General features: G+C 42.6%; 1 protein-coding gene across 7 annotated transcripts in view; it reads left to right on the top strand.

Moving 5' to 3' along the window:
• Nucleotides 1-23461, top strand: part of EP300 (E1A binding protein p300) — a 72207-nt gene that overhangs the window by 29113 nt on the left and 19633 nt on the right. Inside the window, exons 15-22 of one of the 7 annotated variants that reach the window (XM_056523733.1) lie at nt 2291-2476; nt 4578-4728; nt 6207-6325; nt 8004-8264; nt 9365-9453; nt 17742-17852; nt 21111-21149; nt 21586-21642. In XM_056523733.1, the coding sequence (XP_056379708.1) occupies nt 2291-2476; nt 4578-4728; nt 6207-6325; nt 8004-8264; nt 9365-9453; nt 17742-17852; nt 21111-21149; nt 21586-21642 (1013 nt within the window). The remainder of the gene's footprint in view (nt 1-2290; nt 2477-4577; nt 4729-6206; nt 6326-8003; nt 8265-9364; nt 9454-17741; nt 17853-21110; nt 21150-21585; nt 21643-23461) is intronic. The other 6 variants (XM_056523734.1, XM_056523735.1, XM_056523737.1 and 3 more) reach the window with 6 other exon arrangements.

Below are 23461 nucleotides of genomic sequence, written 5' to 3'. Positions count from 1 at the left end.
TGCAGTATTAAGCAATCTCTTTTTGACACAGACTTTGAATAATCTTCCAACCTTTTGCCTGTTTTGTTAAATAGTTTGTACAAAAATATAAAATGTCCCGGCTTGGGCTGGACCGGAAAGTTTTACCTGCCTGCCCTAATCCCCTGCCGTGTTGATCCAGACCATTGTTTCCCAACAAGGGTTCCTCCAGCTGTTGCAAAGCTACAACTCTCAGCATGCCCGGACAGCCTTCGGCTGTCCGGGCATGCTGGGAGTTGTAGTTTTGCAACAGCTGGAGGCACCCTGGTTGGGAAACCCTGATCCAGACGGTGCCTGGTCCTAGTTTAGCAGCGCTGCAGGGTCCCCTTTTTATTTATTTTTTTTAACCTTCCAATTCTGCACTATAACAGAGCACTTTTAGGCTAGTGTAATTCAGTATAGTATTTCACACCTTGATGTACTTGTCATACTACATTATGATGTGTGCTATGGTGGTTACGTGCCATGTCTGTACAGGGGGTGCTAGTACTGTCCTAATGCAGTGCTTTTTATAGGTACAACACAGTGTGACCATAGTCTGGAGGACACCTTGATGTAACTTTGTGTCCACTTGTTCCTAATGGCTCGGATCTAAATAAAATACATGTTGTAGTGACTAGGATGCTAGGGGTTTTCTCTCCATTCCTTTAACTGAATCATAGGTTCATTTAAATTTAATTTAATATTTGTATCATTGCAACGAATAGTTAAAAGGGGTACGCCGGTGGAAAACATTTTTATTTTTATTTTTTAATTTATTTTTTTGTAAATGAACTGGTGCCAGAAAGTTAAACAGATTTGTAAATTACTTCTATAAAAAAAAAAAATCTTAATCCTTCCAGTCCTTATTAGCTGCTGAATACTACATAGGAAATTCTTTTCTTTTTGGAACACAGAGCTCTCTGCTGACATCATGACCACAGTGCTCTCTGCTGACATCTCTGTCCATTTTAAGAACTGTCCAGAGTAGGAGAAAATCCCCATAGTAAACATATGCTGCTCTGTTCAGTTCCTAAAATGGACAGAGATATCAGCAGAGAGCACTGTGTTCCAAAAATAATGCAGCAGCTAATAAGTACTGGAAGGATTAAGATTTTTTTTTTTTTAATAGAAGTAATTTACAAATCTGTTTAACTTTTTGTCACCAGTTGATTTAAGATTTTTTTTTTTTTAAAGTACCGTAGTACCCCAAAGGATAGGGGATAAGATGCCTGATCGCAGGGGTCCTGCAGCTGGGGACCCCCGTTATAATCCGTCCCCGGAGCATGTTTGCTCCGGGCCTGATTACTGGTGATCACGGGGGCCGGAGCATTGTGATGTCAGGGCTACACCCATGTGTGACGTCACGCTCCGCCCCCTCAATGCAAGCCTATGTGATCGCCAGTAATCTGACCCAGAGAGAACACGCTCTGGGGACTGATTATAACGGTTTGCTGCGTGCAAGATCATGGGGGTCCCCAGCGGCGGGACCCCCGCAATCAGACATCTTATCCCCTATCCTTTGGATAGGGGATAAGATGTCTTAGTGCCGGAGTACCCCTTTAAATGTTTTTTTCCACTAAGGTCTTGACTGCATTCTGGAGTAGTACATAGATGTGAATGTAATCTTACAGGGAACCTGTCACCATGAACATGTTTTGTAATCTCCCATCAATGCAAGGATGTCTCTCCCCCTCTCATAGACTTGCATTGAGGGGACGTGGCCGTGACGTCACAAGCCTCCAGCACTGCACCCGAGGCTCTAAACTAATGCCAGGTGCAGCAGGGAGATCGCGGGGGTCTCCAGTGGTGGTCCCTGCGATCAGACATCTTATCCCCCTATCCTTTGGATAGGGGATAAGATGTCTAGGGGTGGAGTACCCCTTTAAATGATATCAATCCGCTTAGCTCCTCTTATGCTGGAACATATTTACTACTAGATTAGATAGTATTTACTTGGTGACAGGTACCCATCTGTAGCACTACAGGAAGTCTGTGTAGCCCAGGCCTGGGGTCATAGATGATGATTTGCTTTACAGCATTCCGTATTAGGAGGGCTCAGGTCAGGTTTTTGTTGGATCTAATATGTGAGATGAGTTCTATACGGACAGCAATCTCTCCCCTAAACCATAGCTGAAGGTAGCACACTGTAAACTATGCCACTCCTGTCGTATAGAAAGATGCTTCTTCAAGAAGTAGAAAGCAGTGCAGTGTGAAATAATGTCGTATTAAACGTACCAAAAATATCCAGTCTGTTCCTTATCAAACCGTAAACATTATTTCTTTCTAACAGCTTTCCCAGCCGCCAGCAGTTATGGAAGGACCAACATCCAATCCGCCATCCACAAACAGCCCTGACGTCAGTTCTCAGCAGCCGGCAAGTGAGCAGCAACACCAAGAAGTCAAAATGGAGATCAAACAGGAAGAACCATCGGTGGAAGCTGAGCCTGTAGTGGAGCCCAAAGATGAGAAACCTGAGGTAGTTTTTACTTTGGTATGCCCTATAGAGAACTTAGTGATGTGCTGCTGTTCTGTCGCCTTCGGCTCCTTTCTGTGCTGCTGTTCTGTCTCCTTCGGCTCCTTTCTGTGCTGCTGTTCTGTCGCCTTCGGCTCCTTTCTGTGCTGCTGTTCTGTCGCCTTTTGGCTCCTTTCTGTGCTGCTTTGCTTGCAGACAGAATAACCTTGTTCTCCATGTATTAAGTAGCTATGGATGCAGTATGGCATCATGGGCCTCCCCTTTCAGAAAGTTGCTACTGCACGCAGCCTGCAGTCTGGCTAACTGCTTTGATTTTAGAAACTGCAAAGGTGAAAGCTGGAACCTGACTTGTTGCTCAAATGATGGTTCTTTTCTTCATTTTCACCTATTTGCACTTTACAGTGGTCCCTCAACATACGATGGTAATCCGTTCCAAATGGACCATCGTTTGTTGAAACCATCGTATGTTGAGGGATCCGTGCAATGTAATGTACAGGACAGTGGTCTACAACCTGCGGACCTCAAGATGTTGCAAAACTACATGCTGGGAGTTGTAGTTTTGCAACATCTGGAGGTCCGCAGGTTGAAGACCACTGGTATTGGAGGTTATACTGACGTGTCCCTGCCACTCCGGACCGTCACCGCTGCCCTGGATGGCGCCCTCCATCGCTGTCGCCGCGTCCCCGGGGTGTCCCCGATGCTCCGGCAAGGCCTCTGCTTCCCCGGCATCCTCGCTCTCCGTCGCCGCCATCACGTCGCTCCGCACGCCGCTCCTATTGGATGACTGGACGGCGTACGCAACGACGTGATGACTACTATGGAGAGCGCCAACGCTGCAGGGGATCCTGAAAAGGATGCGCCGGAGCCCCGAGGACAGGTAAGTGATCGTCAGCGGACCACACGGGGCACCGTAAACTGCTATCCGGTGGCAGCTGAAGCAGTCTGCACTGCCGGATAGCCGTTTATGCGATGGCCCCGACATACAAAAGCATCGTATGTTGATGCTGCCTTCAACATGCGATGACCTCTGAGAGGCCATTGTATGTTGAAATGATCGTATGTCGGGGCCATCGTAGGTCGGGGGGGGTTCTTGTATTTACAAGTGAAAAGGCTGCGTTCACATCTGCATTAGCGGTTTGGTTAGGAGCCGCAATCTCAGATTTCGGCAGTGTGCAGTGCTGCTTTGTCAGGTTAAATGCCAGACTCCATGCTGGAAACACAACGGGCCTGTTGTAGTCAGACATTTCGCTCATCCGGCACTGGTGTCATTGTGTTTTATGGAGCAAAACAGTGGAAAGCTTGGACACAAATGTGAGTAAGACCTAAGCGTTATTTATAAATTAAGAACGCTTGACAACAGTTTTTGAAACCTTTAATCCAGTGCTCTCTATAGGTGAAACTCGAAAAATTAGAATATCATTCAAAAATCCATTGTATTTCATTAAAGGGGTACTCCACATCTTATCCCCTATCGAAAGGATAGGGGATAAGATGTCAGATCGCTGGGGACCCCTGGATCTCGGCCGCAGGACCCACCTGTTGCGGCTTCCGGCAGCGCTGGGGGCTCTCATCTGAACTCCTCACGACCACGGTGACGGGAGATCGTGACGTCACGACTCTGCCCCGTGTGATGTCACGCCCTGCCCCCTCAATGCAAGTCTATGGGAGGGGGCGTGACGGCCGTCACGCCCCCTCCCATAGACTTGCATTGAGGGGCGGGGCGTGACCTCACACGGGGGCAGAGTCGTGGCGTCACGATCTCCCTTCACCATGGTCGGGAGCCGAAGCCTCCAGCGTTTCCGGAAGCCGAAACAGGTGGGTCCTGTAGCAGAGATCCCGGGGGTCCCCAGGAACGGGACCCCCGCGATCTGACATCTTATCCCCTATCCTCTGACAGCCAAAGGTGATGATAATAGCGCAGTCTATACTGCAATTACTATAAAAATATCCTGACCCCTTTGGACCTTAAAGTCAATGTGTGATCCAAGCATTCTTGTACCCATTGTAGAACTAAGCCTATTACACCATCCCAGCTGTAACCCTTATGACAGGAAGATTGCTGTATCCCAAGCATGATGTCACTTTATTTATATCTTTTTAAAAGGAGAAACCTGAAATTTCGGCTGAAGACTGCAAACCTGAGCCAATGGAGCCAGAAGAAAGCAAAGATGTAAAACCAGAAGTCAAGGAGGAGGATGAGAAAGCGAACACGCCTGCCGCACAATCTTCTCCCACTGGACAGTCCAAAAAGAAAAGTACGTTTTTAATGTGTGGGGCTAAAACGTATCACCTATTGTTACTTTGAAGATTTCTAATAAAACAGACACAAAGGAAGGGCTGGCTCTACAAGTGATGTACAGCATGGTACCAGTAGATTAGTGGGGAAAAGCCATTCTGAAAGGCGCACGCAAAAGCACAGTTGTGTAATGAATAAACACACAGACATAATATAAAATGTAACCCTTTAATGACCTAGGATTGTTTTGGCATTAATGACCGGGCCAATTTGTTTTTGCCCCGCACGGTCAGTGATCTTAAAGGGGTACTCCACCCCTAGACACCTCATTCCCTATCCAAAGAAAGGTGATAAGATGTCTGATCGCGGGGGACTCCTGCAATATAGCATGCGGCACCCCCACATGTTTCTTGTCCAGAAGCGTGGAGGATCTGGGTCCTGTCCACGGGAACGGAAGTTCGTGACGTCACGACTCCGCCCCCGTGTGACGTCTCTCCCCGTCCCCTCAAAGCAAGTCTATGGGAGGGGGCATGACGTCACACAGGGGCGGAGTCGTGATGTCACAAACTTCTGTTCCCGTGGACGGGACCTAGACCCTCCAGCGCTTCCGGACAAGGACATGCTATATTATGGGGGTCCCCAGTGGCAGGACCCACGCGATCAGACATCTTATCCCCTATCCTTTGGATAGGGGATAAGATGTCTATGGGTGGAATACCCCTTTAAGTAATGCTGCTGCTTTGTGGGAAATGATGCGGCTACAGTCCCCCCAATGAGTTGTTTTTCTTAACTCTAGCTCAAGGACTGGATTTTTTTTTTAACATGTCCCTCTTAAATCTCTGTACATTAGTTAATTTTATATATATATATATATATATATATATATATATATATATATATATATATATATATATATATATATAATCACTGTTTATTTTTATATTTTATAAACAATTTTTCATTTTAACAGTAAGGGAATCAAAAAAGAAAAAACAGACATTGAAAACAAATAAAAAGAAAATATATATTGGTATTATCTGAATCCGAACCAATAAATTGTTAGTCCTCTAATTGTATAATTGTATAATTCACTTCTATAACTCAGTTTCATGAAAGTACACATCTAATTACAATAAGGAATAAGATTTGGCATATTACTATATGATACAGCAAAATTTGTAACAGTATTCATGCAACCTAACCATTATTCTCTATAACGTTAATAAAGAACATATTGTATACACAAATAAAGGTGTAATCCTCTCTATCGTTTATAACAAGATTTATAATGGACTGGGGATAAAAGAATTATAAGATCACATATTTTGGCTAAAATGTGATTCAGAGAATAGAGGGAAAAAAAAAGTGGGGGAAAGAACAACAGTAGAAAAATTATAGATAGAAAGACATTAGTTACATTTTAACAGTTTATTTTTTCAATGACATGCTGTTTTGCTAAAAATGCTTACTTTCTTTCATTTCTCCTCCCCCTCTAAGTTTTTAAGCCTGAGGAACTACGCCAAGCCCTCATGCCTACGCTAGAGGCATTATACCGCCAAGATCCAGAATCCCTCCCATTCCGGCAGCCTGTAGATCCACAGTTATTAGGAATCCCGGTAAGTTACATCAAATCCAAACTTAGACTGCCATAAGTTTTTACCGAATACAGTTTGCAAAGTTTTGCCAAACTTTCTATTTTAGATGCACTGGAGCACCAAAAAAAATTGGTTGCAATGATGGACGATGAGTATATGTTTAAAATACAAATGTTTAACATAGCTGTAAAGGGCGATACCACACCTGATTTATGTTCAGTAGGACAGTTTATAACTGCTGTAGGTTGTTTGTTAGACTAAATGTAGGAAATGTCACTTAACTGTAGTCACTGATCGCGGCACTAAGCTGATAGCACCAGCATACAGCAGAGGCTTTTTTTTATTGGTCTGTATTATGGCTGCAAATCCCAGCTTGACCACTGATCTGATGCCTTAAAGGGGTACTCCGTGGAAAACTATTTATTTTTTCAAATCAACTGGTGCAAGAAAGTTACCATATATACTCGAGTATAAGCCTAGTTTTTCAGCCTGATTTTTCGTGCTGGAAACGCCCCCCCTCGGCTTATACTCGAGTGAACAAAAAAAAAAGTTTTTGGCTTTAGCTGTGAGGGGATGGTCCCGGCCGTCCATCTCCACCTGTCAATCCCTTATCAGTGGTCTTCAACCTTCAGATGTTGCAAAACTACAACTCCCAGCATGCCCGGACAGCCATCGGCTGTCCGGGCATGCTGGGAGTTGTAGCTTTGAAACATCTGGAGGTCCGCAGGTTGAAGACCACTGAGAAGGGATTGACAGGCGGTGATGATGAAGGGGTGTTAATGACAGGGGTCTGGATGATGACGGGGGGGGGGGGGGGGGATGATGTATTTCCCACCCTAGGCTTATAGTCGAGTCAATAACTTTTCCTGGGTTTTTGGGCTGAAATTAGGGGCCTCGGCTTATTTTCGGGTCGGCTTATACTTGAGTATATACGGTATACAGATTTGTAAATGACTTCTATTAAAAAATATGAGACCTTCCAGTACTTACCAACTGCTGTATGCTCCTGAGGTAGTTGTGTAGTTCTTTCCAGTCTAACCATAGTGCTCTCAGCTGACATCTCTGTCCGTGTCAGGAACTGTCCAGAGCAGGAGAGGTTTGCTATGGGGATTTGCTCCTGCTTAGGACAGTCCCTGACATGGACAGAGGTGTCAGCACAGAGCACTGTGGTCAGGCTGAAATTAACTACACAACTTCCTGTGGAGCATACAGCAGCAAAGTACTGGAAGGATTGATTTTTAAATAGAAGCAATTTACAAATCTGTATAATTTTTTGGCGCCAGTTGATTTTAAAAAAAAAGTGTTTTTCACCGGAGTACCCTTTTAAACTGTCGGGGCTTGTGGCTGCAATACAGACATAACAATGTGGCCATATTATTATACTAGTGTGATGTGACTAGATCTGAGAAAAATAGCAAGAATTCTTCCCTTTGTAGGAATTGGCTTATTTTTTTGCTAGGTCAGTCGCTTTAGTCTTTATTTTACTTTATAAGCCCTTCTTTCAAAATAGAAAAGATGTTAGTTTGTCTAGAAGGTTGTAATTGGTAATTTACTACTCTTGCTTCCTCCGTCTGCTTCTTGCTTACAGAGATGACTTTGCTACGTGATACTCAGTAGTGATAGGATTGTGCTTTGCTTTGTTTTGCGCTTTGCTTCCCTCACAGGCCAGTAATGCTTTATGTAACTTTCTATGATTCAGAAAAATACCTCTGTCCTGCAGGATTACTTTGAGATCGTGAAGACTCCTATGGACCTGTCGACCATCAAACGCAAGTTGGACACGGGGCAGTACCAGGAACCTTGGCAGTACGTAGAAGACATCTGGCTGATGTTTAACAATGCCTGGCTGTACAACCGGAAGACATCTCGCGTCTACAAGTACTGCTCAAAGTTAGCCGAAGTGTTCGAACAGGAGATCGACCCGGTCATGCAAAGTCTGGGATACTGCTGTGGCAGAAAGGTTAGTATAACTTGTATACCAAGAATATCAAATACTTACAGGGGCTATATGTGCTTTCGGTAATTTATATGTATAGATCAGGGTTTCCCAACCAGGGTGCCACCTGATGTTGCAAAACTACAACTCCCAGCATGCCTGGACAGCCTTTGGCTGGGTTGAGAAACACTGGTATAGCTATATATAGATATATACATATTAGAGAGAGAGATATATAGATATATACAGATATAGAGAGAGAGAAAATGTGTATATAGATATAGACAGAGAAAATGTATATAGATATAGAGAAAATGTATATAGATAGATATAGAGAAAATGTATATATAGATATAGAGAAGGAAAATATATAGATATAGACAGAAAATGTATATAGATATAGAGAAAGAAAATGTGTGTGTGTGTATAGATATAGAGAAAATGTATATATAGCTATAGAGAAAGATGTGTATATATAGCTATAGAGAGAAAATGTATATAGATATAGAGAAAGAAAATGTGTGTGTGTGTGTATAGATATAGAGAAAATGTATATATAGCTATAGAGAAAGATGTGTATATATAGCTATAGAGAGAAAATGTATATAGATATAGAGAAAGAAAATGTGTATATATAGATATATAATGTATAGAGATATTTATATAGATATAATGTATAGAAATACATAGATATGGATATAGAGATATATAGATATGGATATAGATATATAAAATGTATAGAGATGTATAAAATGTATATAGAGATATATAGATATGTATAGAGATGTATAAAATGTATATATAGATGTATAAAATGTGTATAGAGATATATAGATATATAAAATGTATATAGAGAGATAAAGTGTATAGATATATATAGATCTAGCACTAGACATAGACAGAGATAAAATATTTGTTCCGTTTTGAATGAACATTTGTATTCCCCCACTACATGACCAAGATTTTATTGTGACGTAGAAGATGTATAGCAAAATATTAGTGTTGAAATCTTGTACAAAGCCGATGATAACCTAAAGCAGAGAGTTTGTATACTCTACGATGGGTTTACTAGCATGAGATCTTTGCTTCTTACTGACATACCTACACTTTACACTGTCTTGCAGCTTGAATTCTCCCCGCAAACCCTGTGCTGTTACGGCAAGCAGTTATGCACGATTCCACGTGACGCCACGTACTACAGTTATCAGAATAGGTAAGTACTCCCAGAAAATGCCTCTTTGTTAAAGTATTAGATTTCAATGCTTAAAGAGCAATTCCACTCAATATGGTAGTAAGAATACTGGCTCCCCCTCCTGATCTTTATTCAAGCGGGGCTGTAGAATCTGTACAGTAGCTAAAGCAGATTATCTACATTCTGATAAGTGACGAACATCTGACAGCAGCTTCTCCCTGGATAAGGAAAGGATTAGGCATTGAAATTCCAAATTGCCCGAATTTTTGTTTTCTTTTCTAATTATATATACCTGAGAGTCGACACCTGACATACTCAAGATGGTCCCCCTTAAACCTTAGAGGGTATTCTTATGTCATCAATTTATTCCCTATACTAGGGCATAACTGCTTTTGGCAATGTTTGCAAGTGGTAGCCCTGCATGTATGCCTCACTACTTTCATGCAGAATATGGGGATAGGGGGAGGTTCCTGCGGCTGGACCCCCTCCCATTTACAAGAGAGGGGCATAACTTGCTGAAATGAGAATACTCTAGAGAATTGGTCTCAAACTGTAGCCCTCCAGATGTTGCAAAACTTCAACTCCCAGCATGCCCGGACAGCCAGCGGCTGTCCGGGCATGCTGGGAGTTGAAGTTTTGCAACATCTGGAGGGCCACAGCTTGAGACCACTGCTCCTGAGTTAAAGGGGAACTCTGGTGGAAAACTTTATTTTTAATTTTTTGTAATGAACTGGTGCCAGAAAGTTAAACAGGTTTGTTAATGACTTCTATTAAAACAATCTTTACCCTTCTAGTACTTATTAGCAGCTGTATGCTACACAGGAAATTCTATTCTTTTTGATTTTCTTTTTTTTTTTTTGTCTTGTCCACTGCTCTCTGCTGACACCTCTGTCCGTGTCAGGAACTGTCCAGAGCAGCATAGGTTTGCTATGGGGATTTTCTCCTGCTCTGGACAATTCCTGATACGGGCATCAGGTGTCAGCAGAGAGCACTGTGGACAAGACAAAAAATTAAAATAAAAAATTCGCAAATAGAATTTCCTCTGTAGCAAACAGCTGCTAATAAGTACTGGAAGGGAAAAGATTTTTTTTTATAGAAGTAATTTACAAATCTGTTTTTAACTTGCTGTTACCAGTTGATTTAAAAAAATAAATTAATAAATTAAAAAAAATTCTACCAGAGTACCCTTTAAGTATTCAGCAAGCAGAGACAATAAAATGCCACCCAGATTAAACACATTAACTTGGGCACATGCTTAGATTTAGTGGATATTAATCTGTACATAAACCTAGGGATCCACTGAATGTGTCTGGGTATAGATTTAGTGGAATTTTTAAGTAAAATAATGCAGTATAACCTATTTTGCAGTTTACGTCTAGTAATAGTTGAGGTCCAGGTACTTGAGTGGAATTGCTCTTTAAAGGATACGTTGTTGCTAGAGATGAGCGAACTTACAGTAAATTCGATTCGTCACGAACTTCTCGGCTTGGCAGTTGAAGTCTTATCCTGCATAAATTAGTTCAGCTTTCAGGTGCTCCCGTGGGCTGGAAAAGGTGGATACAGTCCTAGGAGACTCTTTCCTAGGACTGTATCCACCTTTTCCAGCCCACCGGAGCACCGGAAAGCTGAACTAATTTATGCAGGATAAGTCATCAACTGCCGAGCTGAGAAGTTCGTGACGAATCGAATTTGCTGTAAGTTCGCTCATCTCTACTTGTTGCCTCTGACGTTCACCACCAGACACTATTATAAGTTAATGTAACAGTTGTGTTCAGATGGGAAGCTAAACATTCTAGTATCTGTACTTTAGAGGATTTTTCGTTTAATGTTGAAAAGCAAACAGTATAATGAGAAGTGCCGTTTCTCGTCACCCTATTTCTGCTTCTGTTTGTACCCTGCCTGTAATCAATAGATGTCTTGGCTTCTATGCTATGCTTCTAGTCATACGCTAAAGAAAGGTACTTAACATAAGTTTGTCTACCTCTTAATTCACAAAGCATTTACTGTTACGTGTGGGCAGGCATTGTGCTAGATCCTTATTTTTCTCAGCTGAAATGCAGAGGAGTTCTGTGAAGAGCCACATCTTCAATGTCTCTACCCCTAAAATAAGACTGGACGCTATCTCCTAAAATAAGACTGGACGCTATCTCCTAAAATAAGACTGGACGCTATCTCCTAAAATAAGACCGGACGCTATCTCCTAGTGGTTAAACCCCCCCGATGTCCCTTAACGGAAACAAATACTAAAGCAAAACCTTCATTGTAATGCAGACTAGAAGTATACCCTCGATTTTCCGTCTTCTGTCTGCTGTGAATCTGTAGCTGTAGAATCGCTGCAGGTTTTGACTTAAAGGGGTACTCCGGTGGAAAATATATAATATATATATATATATATATATATATATATATATATATATATATATATATATATATATATATACATTTATTTTATTTTTTTAAATCAACTGCCAGCAAGTTAAACAGATTTGTAAATGACTTCTCTTAAAAAATCTTTACCCTTCCAGTACTTTTTAGCAGCTGTATGCTACAGAGGAAATTCTTCTCTTTTTGAATTTCTTTTTTTTTTTCTCTTGTCCACAGTGCTCTCTGCTGACACCTCTGTCCAGAGCAGCATAGGTTTACATGGGGATCTGCTCCTGCTCTGGACAGTTCCTGATACAGACATCAGGTGTCAGCAGAGAGCACTGTGGACAAGACAAAAAAAGAAATTCAAAAAGAGAAGAATTTCCTCTGTAGCATACAGCTGCTAAAAAGTACTGGAAGGATAAGATTTTTTTTAATAGAAGTAATTTACAAATCTGTTTAACTTTCTGGCACCAGTTGATTTAAAAAAAATTAAAAATTAAAAAAATATTGTTTTCCACCGGAGTACCCCTTTAACAAACATAGAAGCCTTTTTAGAAAGGAGTTTCCCCTAAAGCTATACCTTTTTTAAAGGGGGTGTTTTGCTTTTTTTCTGGTCTTTGGGCTTTAGGCCGGTGAAACAAAGTTTATAAAACCGTGTATATATGGTTCTATTACCTTCATGCTCCTATTTATCCAATTCTTATGCGAAGCCTTAACTCCCGGAAGTGTTGTAGTGAAAGTCTTTTTATTTTACTGATGTCTGACATTTCCCAGCATTCCATGCAGCCAGAGACAATGTCATAGGTCATGTGGTCTCCAGTGGTGAGGCTATTCTGTAATGGGTGGGAGGATAGCATTACTTCAGTAAATCCCTTCCACCCTGCTATCCCACGCCCACTGGAGATTGTGACATGACCTACTGTACCTGGCAGCATGGAATGCTAGAAATGGTCAGAGAAAACGGGAAGATAAAGACTTGCACAGTATAAACAGAATAAAGCGCAGAAGCGTATTGCACAGTATAACTTGGAATACCCCTTTTGGGAGTAGTCCCATGTAGGAAAATGTATTGCCTATTCAAAGGATTGGAGGTAAGTGTGTGATTGTGGGGCGGGGTGCGATCTGACTGCGGGACCCACATGATCTCCTGCGCGGCGCCCTGGCTCTCCTTGGGCACGGAGCAGGGTCACCACGTGCCCTCCATGCATCTGCTGATCGTGTATCTCCCGTTCTCCCATAGAGATGTATGTAGGGCATGTGTGCCGACCCTGCTATCCTTTGGATAGGGGATACTTTTTCCTACATGGTACTACTCCTTTAACAGTTTTAGGTGTTACTTTTGTTGGACGTTACCCCTAGGGTTGTGTTTACACAGTGCAGTTTTTTTTTTTTTTTTTTTTTTTTGCTGCAGTACAGGCTGGCAGATCTATTGGGAACTCTAAAACAGATCTACAACAGGATTAAAGGGGTACTCTGCTGTTCAGCGTTTGGAAAAAAAACTCTTCCGAACGCTGGCGCCAGGAGCTCATGACATCATAGCCCCGCCCCCTCATGATGTCACGACCTGCCCCCCTCAATGAAAGTCTATTTGCAGGAAAATTGCAGGATTCTGTAAAATGTTAGCAGATTGTATATGAATGGGATTTTGTATAACCTCCATCCTGCCTTGGTACTGACCTTTATAGAGTTGTGGATAAGGATAGTCTCTCGGAATCCACAGAATCTGCCACATGCGAACAGTTGTTTCCCATGCGCTGTGCTGGCCAGATGGGCTTTTGTAGGGAACAGGTTTTGCCAATTCCCCTTCATATAGGAACTTATCACCACTTGATGATAACTTCTCTTAAAGAGGTACTCCGGTGGAAAACATTTTTTTATTTCTTTTAAATCAACTGGTGCCAGTAAATTAAACAGATTTGTAAATTACTTCTATTAAAAAAAAAAAAATAAAAAAAAAATCTTAATCCTTCCAGTACTACTTAGATGCTGAATACTACAGAGGAAATTATTTTCTTTTCAGAACACAGTGCTCTCAGCTGACATCTCTGTCCATTTTAAGAACTGTCCAGAGTAGGGAAAAAAAAGCCCATAGAAAACATATGCTGCTCTGGACAGTTCCTAAAATGGACAGAGAGGTCAGCAGAGAGCACTGTGCTCGTGATGTCAGCAAGAGAGCTCTGTGTTCCAAAAAGAAAATAATTTCCTCTGTAGTACTGGAAGGATTAAGATTTTTTTTTTTTTTTTTATTGAAGTAATTTACAAATCTGTTTAACTTTCTGGCACCAGTTGATTTAAAAAAAAAAAAAAAAAAAAAAGTTCCACCGGAGTACCCCTTTGGGTGTTTGTCTAGAAAACCACAACCAGAGGGGTAGCTTGTAGCTTCTGGACCCCGATGCAAAATCTGCAACAGGGCTCCATATGCCAATTATAAAACTGGTCACTTATGGGGGGGAACATGTGCTTTGGGGCCCCCTTAGGCACCAAGGCCCTGGTGCAACTGCTACCTCTATAGCTACCCCCCTAAAATGCACTGCTTCAATACGGTTTCCCAAAGGCCCTGATCACACCATGTTTTTACTTCCCGTTAAAAAGGATGTCGTCGGTGCAACAGAATGCAAGTAATACAGGCTTTCTGTCCCCCACATATCCCCCAGAGAAGTGTTTTTCCAATCAGCAGGCCTCCAACTGTTGCTAAACTACAGCTCCCAGCATGCCCGGACAGCCAACGGCTGTCCGGGCATGCTGGGAGTTGTAGTTTAGCAACAGTTGGAGGCGCACTGGTTGAAAAACGCTGCCCTAGAGCTTATATTTGGTGGATTTCCTGGCCGATGCCTAGGGTGTTAGGATACGTTCACACGCGCTGATTATTTTTGCGGGTTTTCCTCTGCGTATTTGAAAGTGGGCGGGCTCTTCTCGGCTGTCCGCAGCAGAATTTCCGTGGCGGAATGTACACTACAGAAAATCCGCCACAAGCCCCATTGAAGTCAGTAGGGACTGTGGCGGATTTTCCGCAGCCTAAATTCCGCCGTAGATAATCTGCTGCGGACAGCCGAGAAGAGCCCGCCCACTTTCGAATACGCAGCTGAAACCCCGCTGAAAAATTTGCGCGTGTGAACGTACCCTTACTGTCTCGTGATAGGGGCTATATGATAGGGTAAGGTTAGATTGAATTTGTGGCTCTTCACATCAATGGTGTACTTACAAAAATTAATGCTTTGGCAGCGCAACATTTGCTAGCGTCATAGAATGACTTGTTCCATTTGTCATGTTACAGATTTGTTCTCAGTTTGTCGTTTTGCTCCGCTCTCATTCGTAGAATCTGTTCAGGTGCTTGAGACAGATAATATTACAAAGATTTAAAAAAACATCCCCCCTCCCCCAAATGCCTGACGGCAGGGTTAGTTTGTCGGCCATGTAAAATCTTTATCCGCACTTGCCATTATTTTTTCGAACCTATTTTGTCCCTACTAGAAATGAGCGAACTTACAGTAAATTCGATTCGTCACAAACTTCTCGGCTCGGCAGTTGATGACTTTTCCTGCATAAATTAGTTCAGCTTTCAGGTGCTCCCGTGGGCTGGAAAAGGTGGATACAGTCCTAGGAGACTCTTTCCTAGGACTGTATCCACCTTTTCCAGAGCACCTGAAAACTGAACTAATTTATGCAGGATAAGTCATCAACTGCCGAGCCGAGAAGTTCGTGACGAATCGAATTTACTGTAAATTCGCTCATCTCTAGTCCCTACCTATTTAACTAAACCTACAATATCTGGGCTTGGGAGAGCTATACTGTTGTACAAATGAGCATTTAGTTGTGGCAATCTAAGGAGGGCTCCACCGTGCAAACCAGGCCATCGGTATGATGAAAAGTCCGCCTTCACAACCAATTAACAACATTAAAGGGGTACTCTGAGGGGGAAAATGTTTTTAAATAAACTGGTGCCAGAAAACTAGATTTCTAAATTACTTCTATTTAAAAATCTTAATCCTTCCAGTACTTATCAGCTGCTGTATGCTCCAGCAGAAGTTGTGTAGTTCTTTCCAGTCGGACCACAGTGCTCTCTGCTGACACCACTCTCCATGTCAGGAACTGTCCGGTTCGCTATGGGAATTTGCTCCTGCTCCGGACAGTTCCTGACATGGACAGAGGTGTCAGCAGAGAGCACTGTGGTCCGACTGGAAAGAACTACACAACTTCTGCTGGAGCATACAGCAGATAAGTACTAAAAGGATTAAGATTTTTTTTAAATAGAAGTCATTTACAAATCTGTATAACGTTCTGGCCCCAGTTGATTTGGCAAAAAAATATTCTCTGGATTACCCCTTTTTAAATGTTGCAGAAATGATCAGTATACTTATATATAAAAAATAATAATAAAATAGCTTCATTAATTTCCACCAATTATTGCCACAGTGATGGTCCCAATACAGTGATTTAAAATGGGAAGTAGTATTATACATCAATCAATGGCAGACCATGAAAGATGGTGGCATAATGGCTCCCGATCCAGCACATGACAGGACACGGGCTCCATACAGTTACAAAGGACGCAATCTCCTGCAATCAGTTGGATTTAGCAATCCGGGGAGTGAAGGGCTCAGCTGCATGCTTCTCCTTGCTATATCTGGAGATTGGTGGAGGCCTCCGCACTGAGGCCCCGATCAATTTTAAATAATCAAAATCTCACTTTTTTTTGGCAGTAATTCTTTCAATAACCTCAAGCGGCCAATGTAAAAATCTCAAGCTTTGCGTCTCAATATCTTTTACAGATTAGTGTCTCTGTGGTTACAGGCTGCACACAGACCCTGTATTGGCTGATCCTGGAGTCATATCTTCTCCCTCCTACCAAGTTTAGACCAGTGTTTCCCAACCAGGGTGCCTCCAGCTGTGGCAAAACTACAACTCCCAGCATGCACGGACAGCCTTTGGCTGTCCGTGCATGCTGGGAGTTGTAGTTTTGCCACAGCTGGAGGCACACTGGTTTGGAAAGAGTGGTTTAGAAATAATTAGGGGACACAGAACAAAGTATTTGTTTAGATGTTTTGACACAGTTATAAAAAATATATATTTAATATATACCAATAATAATATAATAATATATATATATATTTATAATAATAATTAATAAATATGTATAAATTTATAATAATAATTAATATATATAAATTTATAATAATTAATAAATATATATATACATTTATAATAATTAATAAATATATATATACATTTATAATAATTAATAAATATATATACATTTATAATAATTAATAAATATATATACATTTATAATAATTAATAAATATATATACATTTATAATAATTAATAAATATATATACATTTATAATAATTAATAAATATATATACATTTATAATAATAAATATATATATATATATAATATTTATTTGTGAAGGCGGTTCTTCCAGTTAAGGAACTTGTGGTTGTAGCTGTATTCCCCCCCCCCCCGATATATATGGAGACTGTAAGCGGAGCAGGATGACAAACTGTACCCTTGTCTCTGGACCTTGTTTTATTAGTTTTTGTTTAATCTTCCCTTTGATTTGCTGTAATGATTTTGCTGCTTGTAATCCCATTTCAAGAGAATCCTTTGCTAATCTGTGCTTTGCATTGGCTTTCTGCTTTGTCTGTCTTGTCCGGCTTTTTGTCATGCCCACCCCAACCCTGCTCTTTTTTTATTTTTTTCTCTCTGTTTTATGTTCATTTCTTGCCCTTCCCCTGCTTGTACCTGTGGTGGCTTTGATTGCAATGAAATCCCCCAAAAATCCTTTAAATAAAAAAAAACAAACAAACACAAAAATTACCCTGGGCTCGTGGCTTGGCCTGACGTGACCTCCTGCGTACACCCTGTGTCTCTCCTGCAACATCCTCTGACTGATGGCTTCCCGTCTCGCGTGGTTCGGCTGTGGTTACGTGAACGAACAGTTCACCCAAATATGGCCTTCTTGCTGATAGGTACCACTTCTGTGAGAAATGCTTCAACGAGATCCAAGGGGAGAGCGTGTCTCTAGGTGATGACCCCACCCAACCCCAGACGTAAGTGTAAATTTCCTATTTCTTTTATCCTTCCTGTAATGTGTGCAGAATGCATAGAGATGTACAATTATAATACATTCTGAAATACTTAAAGGGGTACTCCACTGGGGATTTTTAATTTAATTTAATTTTTTTTAAATCAACTGGTGCCAGAAAGTTAAACAGATTTGTAAATTACTTTGTAAAAAAAAAAAAAAAAAAAAAAAAAAAAAAAAATCTTAATCCTTCCAGTACTTATCAGCTACTGTTCTTATCTTTTTGAATTTCGTTTGTCTGACCACAGTGCTCTCTGCTGTCCATTTTGGGAACTGTCCAGAGCAGGATAGGTTTGCTATGGGGGATTTTCTCCTGCTCTGGACAGTTCCTGACATGGATAGAGGTGTCAGCAGAGAGCACTGTGGTCAGACAGAAAAGAAATTCAAAAAGAAAAGCTCTTCCTCTGGAACTTTCTGCAGCCGATAAGTACTGGAAGTACTGGATTAAGATTCTTAAATAGAAGTAATTTACAAATCTGTTTACCTTTCTGGCACCGGTGGATTTAAAAAAAAAAAAAAAAAAAAAGTTTTTCCAGTGGAGGACCCCTTTAAGATCTTGTTAATTATGTATTTTTATTTTAGAACATTTCTCTTTTGGCTTTTTATATACGTACAGCCTGTATAAATAGTTTTTCCTATCAGAGTATAGCTGCATATACCATGAATGTCTGAGTCCCATCTTGCTCCCCCCCCCCCCCCCCCCCCCCCCTACCATCCTGGTTGCAGCCGCCGGAGGTGGTTGTGAAGCCAAAAACTGCTGTTTTTGTTACTCCTATAAAAGTAAATGGTAGTTGACACGAGTGCAGTGTTTCCCAACCAGGGTGCCTCCAGCTGTTGCAAAACTACAACTCCCAGCATGCCCGGACAGCCAAAGGCTGTCCGGGCATGCTGGGAGTTATAGTTTTGCAACAGCTGGAGGCACCCTGGTTGGGAAACACTGCACTAGTGCGTGTGTCCAGCTGATATCACTCACCAGCAGCAGTTTCTCGGAAGTGTAGCCAATGGGGAAATAGAAGCAATGAGAGGATACACAGATGTTTGGCCGACTGCAATCAATCTGTGCTCCCCATACACATGCATGCTCAGTTTGGCCAGGCATACATGTGTTCTCATTAGGTAGAAGGAAGGAAGTCGCTGCCAGACATCTCTGGTGGATTATCTTCCTTGAGAACAAAAAGGACTGAGGTTTTTTATTCAATATGCCTGGTCCTTCTCCTCTTCCCATAGTCTGCCTAAAATGATTGTCAGGTCCTGTCAGAATATGCAAGTTTGTCTGACCTTGGTCCTTTGTGTACAGGAACCTTAAATGGGGAATTCCCATCACATATAATAGATGTAAACAAGTAGCTGATATAACAACAACAATAATCTTACTAATTCCATGTAGTTTTCCAAAATGCTGCGTTCTGAAGATATGCAGTTCTTCTCCGGTTTATTGCTTGTTGCCTGGGGTTACGACTAGAGATGAGCGAACTTACAGTAAATTTGATTCGTCACAAACTTCTCGGCTCAGCAGTTGATGACTTATCCTGCATAAATTAGTTTAGCTTTCAGGTACTCCGGTGGGCTGGAAAAGGTGGATACAGTCCGCGATCTCCGGGCTGGCAGTAGCGGCGTCCGATACACGGGAGCGTGGAGTTCCCGCATTCATGAACTCGCGCCCGCCCCCTCCATTCAGGTCTATGGGAGGGGGCGTGATGACTAGTACATAGCCGTCATGCCTCCTCCCATAGACCTGAATGACTCTCCTAGGACTGTATCCACCTTTTCCAGCCCACCGGAGCACCTGAAAGCTGAACTAATTTATGCAGGAAAAGTAATCAACTGCCGAGCCGAGAAGTTCGTGACAAATCGAATTTACTGTAAGTTCGCTCATCTCTAGTTATGACCACTGTGATCTTGCAGCGATGGCCACACTTTCACAATACCAGTCTTCAGGAGCGCTCAGTCTAGTACATGCACAGTAGCTCCCGGTCCAGTCTATCCTGCATCCACAGGGCAGGAACATTAGCCTTAAAGGGGTATTCCGGCGCTAAGGCATCTTATCGGGATAAGATGCCTGATCGCTGGGGACCCCCGGGATCTTGCAGGCAGCACCCTGTTACCATCAGCCTTTGGAGCATGTTTGCTCAGGGTCTGATGACTGGCGATCATGGGGCTGGAGCATTGTGACATCACAGCTCTGCCCCCATGTGATGTCATGCTCCGCCCCCTCAATGCAAGCCTATGGGAGGGGGCGTGACAGCTTGGTGCCGGAGAACCCCTTTAAAGCTTTTCATTGGAAAGAGAGATTCAGCAGGCAGCATGGTGCTTGAAATGGACATTATGCCGTGCGCATATTAATAGCTTAGGGCACCATTTTGCTTTGGAACCACTCTATGTAAATAGATGCAGCTATAAGTGTAGATCAGCGTTGAGCACGGACGTTCAGGCTGGAATCACCAGACGTGACACTAGGCCTGAGCTTTCAGTCAGTCACAAATGTCCTGCCCCGAGTTAAGACCAGTGAATGGGTAGTGGTGCAGAATACAAAGTTGAGGCCCACAGCTTGGAATACCCCTTTAAATCTTTGAAGGGCCCAATAAGACAAATGTAGATGTATGCAGCTATATTCTGTACTGTCACATACATTTTCTTGCCTTTTTTTTTATAGTATGCATTATACTGTGGAGGAGGGGGTGTATGCCTTAAAAGGGTTGTCCTACTATTAAAGTGGTACTCTGGTGCAAAACATATCCCCTATAAAAAGGATAGGGCATAAGATGTTAGATCACAGGGATCCCACCGCTGGGGACCCCTGTGATCTCCGGGCTGGCAGTAGCGGCGTCCGATACACGGCAGCGTGGAGTTCCCGCGTTCATGACCTCATGCCCGTCTCCTCCATTCATGTCTATGGGAGGGGGCGTGATGACTAGTACATAGCCGTCATGCCTCCTCCCATAGACCTGAATGTAGGGGGCGCTGCGGCTGTAGTCGCCAGTAATCCAGCACGGATACAGGATATGTTTTGCGCTGGAGTACCCCTTTAAGACTTTATCCCCTATTCAGAGGATCATTGATAAATGTATGATCATGGAGGGTATCTTATTGTGGACCGGTATAAACACTACCGCTTTATCCATTGTCTTTGGAGTTAGATGTTGTTCTGTCATGTTTTGTTATTTGCCGCTCCCATGGACAATGAATGGAATGGCATTGTTATTTGACTGTTACTCTATTCCAGAACGAGGCTCTGGATCCCCAGTTTTAAGATCGCAGAGCGGTGGGTTCCCCTAATCATACATGTCCTCTATCCTGTTAAGTCTTTAAGCATTACTGTCACTTAATAAACTTCTGACCTTCTGTCCAGGCATGTGATGTTAGGTTCGCGCCTGTTCTTAGTCCTGAGATTTGCTATGATCATGATTTACAACTAGTTGGTTTTGCGGCCAGTAGTCAGATCTGACTGTCAAAAGTTTGTGACCGTAACGCTTTAATGGTTAGACCAGTATTTCCCAACCAGGGTGCCTCCAGCTGTTGCGAAACTACAACACCCTGCATGCCTGGACAGCCTTTGGCTGCCTTGGCATGCTAGGAGTTGTTGTTTTGCAACAGCTGCAGGCACCTTGGTTGGGAAATGCTGGGTTAGACAATCCCTTTAACTGCATGTTAGTAAACTGTGTTTTATTGTGTGTTTATTGTTTTTGTGTTTATCGTAGAACCATCAGCAAAGAACAGTTCTCCAAACGGAAAAACGACACCCTGGACCCAGAACTGTATGTATCTGCTGTCATGTTACATTTATAATAAGTGGTTTACCCATTTTGAGAAAGTTCCCACAGCTCTCAAGTTCAGGGACCTTTATCTCACGTTAGAATGGAGAGACGGGGTCCACATGTGGCGCCTCCACTCATTTTCTGTGGAAACAGCCAAGTACAGTGTTCATAGAGAATGATTGGAGCGGTAGCACGCATGCACAACCCGCCATTCTATTGTAACGGGAGACTAAGGTTCCCTGTTCTCAACATCACCAATAGGGGGATAACTTTTTCTGATGGGAAACCCCCAAATATTGAATAACAGCCTTTGCATTGGTCAGACACATTGAAGGATATATGCAAGCACACAACTATATTTTAGGTACATTAGAGCAATACTGTGAAGCAGCTTAGTCTTGGTTAAATATCTACTATTTAGGGGTTTTATAGTTTGGACCAGTGTTTCCCCAACCAGGGTGCCTCCAGCTGTTGCAAAACTACAACTCCCAGTATGCCTGGACAGCCGAAGGCTGTCCAGGCATGCTGGGAGTTGTAGTTTTGCAACAGCTGGAGGCACCCTGGTTGGGGAAACATTGCCCCATTGGGTCCTTATATTGTACTGAACTTTGCTCCGGGCATGCTGGGAGTTGTAGTTTTGCAACAGCTGGAGGCACCCTGGTATGGAAACATTGCCCCATTGGGTCCTTATAGTGTACTGAACTTTGCTTTGGGCATGCTGGGAGTTGTAGTTTTGCAACAGCTGGAGGCACCCTGGTATGGAAATATTGCCCCATTTGGTCCTTATAGTGTACTGAACTTTGCTCCGGGCATGCTGGGAGTTGTAGTTTTGCAACAGCTGGAGGCACCCTGGTATGGAAATATTGCCCCATTGGGTCCTTATAGTGTACTGAACTTTGCTTTGGGCATGCTGGGAGTTGTAGTTTTGCAACAGCTGGAGGCACCCTGGTATGGAAAGATTGGCCCATTGGGTCCTTATATTGTACTGAACTTTGCTCTAGGCATGCTGGGAGTTGTAGTTTGGCAACAGCTGGAGGCACCCTGGTATGGAAATATTGCCCCATTGGGTCCTTATAGTGTACTGAACTTTGCTCCGGGCATGCTGGGAGTTGTAGTTTTGCAACAGCTGGAGGCACCCTGGTTGGGAAAAACTGGTCTAGAATCTTAAGGACACTAAGAGCTGCTCAAGATCTTACATGGGTTTGGGGTTGTCTAGTATAGAAAATCCATATTTTATATTTTCTGTTTGCTAACGTTAAGTGGGGATGGGGGTGGGAGGTCCTCTGGAGTGTCTCTTCCTCTGGAGGTGCTTTCCCACATTATACAGTTCTCCTCTGATTTGGATGGGCAATATGTAATGCCTAAAGGGTCATCAGTTATCCAAACTTATGCCCCTAGCTCAGTGTTTCCCAACCATGTTGCCTCCAGGTGTTGCAAAACTACAACTCCCAGCATGCCTGGACAACCAAAGCCTGTTCAGGCATGCTGGGAGTTGTAGTTTTGCAACATCTGGAGGCACCCTGGTTGGGAAACACTGCCCTAACTACACACTAGGATATATGTGGCTGATCATTGGAAGTATGATCACAGAGGACACCCACTGATAATGAGAACGAAGGTCATTTGTCCCCTAAATGAACGGTGGAGCAGTGTGCATGCTCGACCACCCTGCCATTCACTCTGTATGGGACTTCTGCACATTGCCAAAAGTATCATGTTTGGAAAACCCATAGAGAATAGATATTTTGCTTCTCATTTGAGGGACATTGACCCCTGTTTTCAGGATATATATTCAAGTTTGTCTGTTTTACACCTTCTG

Source organism: Hyla sarda, chromosome 6, assembly GCF_029499605.1.
Source record: "Hyla sarda isolate aHylSar1 chromosome 6, aHylSar1.hap1, whole genome shotgun sequence".
Taxonomy (NCBI): Eukaryota; Metazoa; Chordata; class Amphibia; order Anura; family Hylidae; genus Hyla; species Hyla sarda.
This window is presented reverse-complemented; position numbering and strand designations above follow the sequence as displayed.